Source organism: Triticum dicoccoides, chromosome 1B (assembly GCF_002162155.2).
Source record: "Triticum dicoccoides isolate Atlit2015 ecotype Zavitan chromosome 1B, WEW_v2.0, whole genome shotgun sequence".
Taxonomy (NCBI): Eukaryota; Viridiplantae; Streptophyta; class Magnoliopsida; order Poales; family Poaceae; genus Triticum; species Triticum dicoccoides.
This window is the reverse complement of record NC_041381.1, coordinates 459,074,595-459,079,600: the sequence shown is the minus strand read 5'-3', so window position 1 is coordinate 459,079,600 and position 5,006 is coordinate 459,074,595. Positions and strand designations below refer to the sequence as shown.

Genomic DNA, 5,006 nt, shown 5'->3' with positions numbered 1-5,006 from the left:
CTCATAAATCCTCGCCCCCCTCGCTTCGCCTATTTAGTCCTCGCCGCATTCTCCTCTTGCAGCATCTCTCGCTGCTTCCCCACCTACGTCCCTCCAGAGCTCCTGCCGGCCATCGCCTCACGGGACTGCTCACGGGGCTAGCCATATCGCCGAGCACCTAGTACGCGGGCTGTGAGGTGGGGCGCGCCGGACAGGGCGCGGTCGATCGGTAAGTGGTGTGTGATTGAGCGCGGCGTGTGGAGGGATGGGGGGAGCGGGGTGGCTCCGGGTGGCCGCGGCGGCTGGCTGCGCGGCGGTGACGTGCGCATTAGCGACGGCGATGGTGGCGCAGAGGGTGGTGGCCTGGAGGCGCTGGCTCCGGGCCATGGCGGTGCTGCGTGACGTAGAGGAGAGCTTCGCCACGCCCACGGAGCGGCTGGAGCGGGTCGTCAACTCCCTGGCTGTCGAGATGTTCGCTGGGCTCGCGTCCGAGGACGCCAGCAAGGTCCGGATGCTGCACACCTGCGTCGACTTGCTCCTGGATGGGTATATGCCGATGCCCTTCCTCCTCCTATTCGTTCCTTCTTCTATGTCACGCTTCATTGTCATCTTAGTTTGCAGAATCGTGATTTGCAGAATGGTCTTTTTGTCCATAATGCAATCCTTATTACTTCGCATAGGCTGACAAGTTTACTGTATATACCCTGTCGTACAATTGTCTTACGGTAGTTCATATTGTGCATGCGACCAGGAGTGAAGAAGGCATATATTACGCCGTTGATATTGGAGGAACGGGCTTTAGGTTCTTGAAAGTGGAACTTGGTGCAGGGTCCACAATCATTAATCAAAAGATCGAGCATCAACCGGTCAAAAAAGAATTGATGGAAGGCACAAGCGAGGTATGTTTTTACATTTTGTTTCTGCTTCCCTACTAGTTGGCGTTTCTGTATGTGAGTTTTTCTTCTCTTTGCAGGATTTTTTCAATTCCATTGCCTCGACACTAAAGAATTTCATTGAAAGAGAGGGGGACGAAGGAAGGGCACTTGGTTTTACATTTTCTTTTCCAATGAGACAATTTTCCATAACCTCTGGGTCCTTAATACGGTGGACTAAAGAATTTTCAATTGAAGAGGCTGTAAGTTAAAGAAAACTACACCTTGCATTGTTCTTTTTTCATCGCATGCATTCAGTTTGAGTGATGTGCCCGATGTGAAAGCTTGAGCTGATGTTAGTATCATTCATCAGCGCCATATTTCTTACGTGGTGCACTAGTGCTAGACGATAACAACACATTCATATTTCAACTAGCACATATCAGGCCTTGTGATGTGTTGTCTCGAGAAATTTGAATATCTTGGTTCATTTGATACATCACAATAGTGTATGTTAACAACGGGCTTTCAGGAAACATTGAAATGACCTGTTGTTTGGCAGGTTTATTATTGTGAATGTGATGCAACTACGACACTAATTAGTTTTGTTTTTCTCATGATAAATGCTACATAACACATTGCATCAATATTTTTCTTAAGTATTATATTTGTAGTTGATTCCATTTTATTTTTCAACCCTGGTTCCTTTTACTTCTGGATAATCAGATTGGGCAAGATGTTGCTCAGTGCTTAAACGAAGCACTTGAAAGGAATGGACTAAATTTGAAGGTCAATGCATTGGTATGTTGGCTTATAAGTACGGTGTGTGCAATATTATTCATTAGTATATCAGAATATATGCCTCTTTTGGCTGATTGTTTCATTTGATGTTCAAATTTTAGATGAATAATACCGTGGGCACACTAGCTATGGGGCATTATTATGATGAGGATACAATAGCTGCGGTGATTATTGGAGCTGGCACCAATGCTTGCTATATTGAACGTAATGAGGCAATCACAAAATGCCAGCGCCTTCTTACTAACTCCGGACAAACGGTATCTTACTTCACTTATTTATTTTGTGTGGAACTACTTTTTTGCTGTAGTTGATCGATTTCGTTTTGAAATTTCATTGCTGCATAGAAATTCTGATCATTTAACCGTGTTCATCAGGTTGTAAATGTGGAATGGGGGAGCTTCCGTCCTCCGCAAATACCATTAACTCCTTATGACATATGCTTCTATAATGAGACACCAAATTACTATGACCAGGTAACTCGTCATGATCAACTTTCTCTTTTGGAATAGCTTATGATAGTTATGAATTGATGACATCTAACCACATTAGGGTTTTGAGAAAATGATATCGGGTGTGTATCTTGGGGAGATTGCAAGACTGGTGTTCCATAAAATGGCTCAAGAATCGGATGTATTTGGTACTGATGTTGATGGTTTAGCTATCCCTTTCATCTTAAGGTACCTTCATACTAGGCACTCGTTTCTTTTGAATATATGTATGCCTTAGCAAATGAATATCTTTTGGTGATAACTAGTCCTTAATCCTTACCCTGTTTCTACAACCTTGGAAGTCATTCCTAATTTTGATGTTTTCTCCTGTCCCTAAGATGTGGTTTTCTTATAAGTATATGCTAGCCTGTAATGGTCCTAGTGGCAAGGGAGCGCAGTGGCGTCTCCAGCAACCAGGGTTCGAGCCACGTCGGGGATGAATTTCTGGTTTCTCACAAGGGATGCTTCTCCTATATCAATAAACCATGGGTGCTAGTGCCCATGAGTTTCATCTTTTTATAAGTATATGCTAGCCTGTAATGGTCCTCCTTTGCTCTCCCATTACCTATTGCTTTGTGTCTTTTGCTACATTACTGTATCTGTTTGTTGTTCACTAAGCATAGTGTCTATCTTGTTTCTAATTAGTTTGAATCGCCAATGATCTGTTTCATTTTGGAGTTGTTCCATGTTCGTTACAATAAATCTCTGGTAACAACATATGCTTATATTCTATAGTACTATTATGCAAATAATCTGCATTACTTGATAAGTTAAATTTGTAGACATTGGATGATTGCTTATAATGATGTTTCATATTCGAAAATCTTTATAGATTTAATCACTAAAATATATTTCCACTGAGGGTTGTTATATTTAGCTTGCGCTGCACATTTCAGACGTATGCTTTAACAAATATGTTTGTCTGATTTCCTCAACAGAAAATAACAATGAACATCTTGCACTTCCTCAACAGAAAATAACAAGAACATCTTCCACATAGTGATAGAAATTTTGATACTTCTTATATTCTCATGCAGCACTCCATGTCTATCTGCTATCCGTGAGGATGATTCTCTTGACTTGAAGGAAGTCGGAAGAATACTGGAAGAACATCTGAAGGTTAGTTCTCACAGGACAGTGGATAAGTTAGATGTGCAAAAACATGTTCGATGGTCCTTCGACTAGTTCTAATGTTTCCACTACGTTGTACAGATACACAATGTTCCTCTGAAGACTCGCAGACTGGTGCAGAGAGTGTGCGACATCATCACCCAAAGAGCCGCACGCCTAGCGGCAGCTGGAATTGTTGCAATACTACAAAAACTTGGTCGTGATGGAACGCTTTGTGGCACCACCAGAGTCCGAAGTATAGCGGGTGTACCAAAGAGATCAGTCATTGCAATCGAGGGCGGCCTCTACCAAGAATATTCATTATTCAGAGAATATCTGAATGAAGCCGTATTGGAGATCCTTGGGGAGGAGATCGCAGCCACTATCGTTCTTAAAGTGGTGGAGGAGGGTTCCGGGGTGGGGGCTGCTCTCATCGCAGCAGCATATTCGTCGACTAGAAAGAACTCCATATAAGCATGATGTAGGTTGAACTCCTGCGCACATGAAAAAGATGGAGAGTGTTCATTCATACCCCAGGGCATGTTTAGAATGGGTGTATTTTTATGTGGGTGTAGGTATTTAATTTGGTTTTGAACTGAATACCAATGCCCACACAAAACTTAAACCCATTTCAAATAGTCCCTCAAATGTATACAGGATAAAAATTGATTCTTGTCTAGTCCCTTTCTGATGTTAAGTCAGTGGTCCGATGTATGCATGAATCGGTTGAAGTTGTTAATTGTTGTGGACGAATGAGATGTAGTAAAGTTTTCTCAATTGTTGTTCAAACCTATCATTCGAAAAATATTTCTCTATTTTGTTTAAACTTGCGTTTTCCACTTTCTCTGTGTTGCAATGGTATGCTCTGTGCCGGTTTTTCTAGCAGCTCACTGGCTGGTATGAAAGCCAGGATCGATTATTTTTTTTTTGAGCAATGCGAGCAATTTGCATCGTTCAAGTGAGGTGAAAAAAGTAGGAGGAAGAAATTATTGCCGTGCAAGGCAAATTGAGGCCGGCTGTAACGGGACTGTGTCCAACATGTTGCTGAACAAAACTAGGTCACAACACGTTGCATGTTGTTCTGCAACTGCGAGAACTTCAGCGTTTGAAAGGAAAATAGCGTTCAGAAAGGCAGAACAGGTACTACTTAGTTAATCTAAAAAAATACTTACTAGAAGTTGTATTAAGTGAGCGACAAGTAATATAGATCAGAGGGAGTAGCTCTATTTCTAAATGTAAGAAGATTTTGCAGTTTAAATTGAACTGTCAAACATATTTTATTTAGGAACAGAGGAGCTGAAACTTTTAATTCAAATGTACTTTAAACAGACTGCAGTTCTCAAATTCAACAGCCAACATGATGGACAGGGTAACACCAGCAGTGTCGACGAAATGGCGATTTACAACCAATCAAATCATTCTTTGAGAATCCCATATATTTATAACTGTGTCTGAACATTCTTGATGTTGTAAGGCAAAATGAGGCCGGCTGGAACCAACATATACCGAACAGAACACGGTATGGACAGCCTCAGCACTGCTGATTTAGACACTCAACGGCAACCCCTATAATTCGCTGACAAAAGTCTGCACTCTGCACTTCTGCAGCACGATGGCCACCCACGGTGTACTCCTTCCGTCCGAAAAAACTTGTCCCTAGATACATCTATTTGAGGGACAAGCTTTTTCGGATGAAGGGAGTATGTGCTAGGTCCGGATCTGGCCCATGGATGTGGGCGTGGTGGTGCACGCTTGG

The 5,006-nt window shown here is 42.5% G+C and overlaps 1 protein-coding gene across 1 annotated transcript; it reads left to right on the top strand.

Moving 5' to 3' along the window:
- The first annotated feature begins 244 nt into the window (after positions 1–244).
- On the top strand, positions 245–4,030 carry LOC119306918 (hexokinase-10-like). The gene is made up of 9 exons (XM_037583008.1): positions 245–525; positions 731–878; positions 953–1,114; positions 1,578–1,652; positions 1,754–1,909; positions 2,027–2,125; positions 2,202–2,329; positions 3,178–3,259; positions 3,353–4,030. Exons 1-9 carry the CDS (start codon positions 245–247, stop codon positions 3,722–3,724), a joined length of 1,503 nt encoding a protein of 500 aa, XP_037438905.1. The 3' UTR covers positions 3,725–4,030.
- Positions 4,031–5,006: the final 976 nt, after the last annotated feature.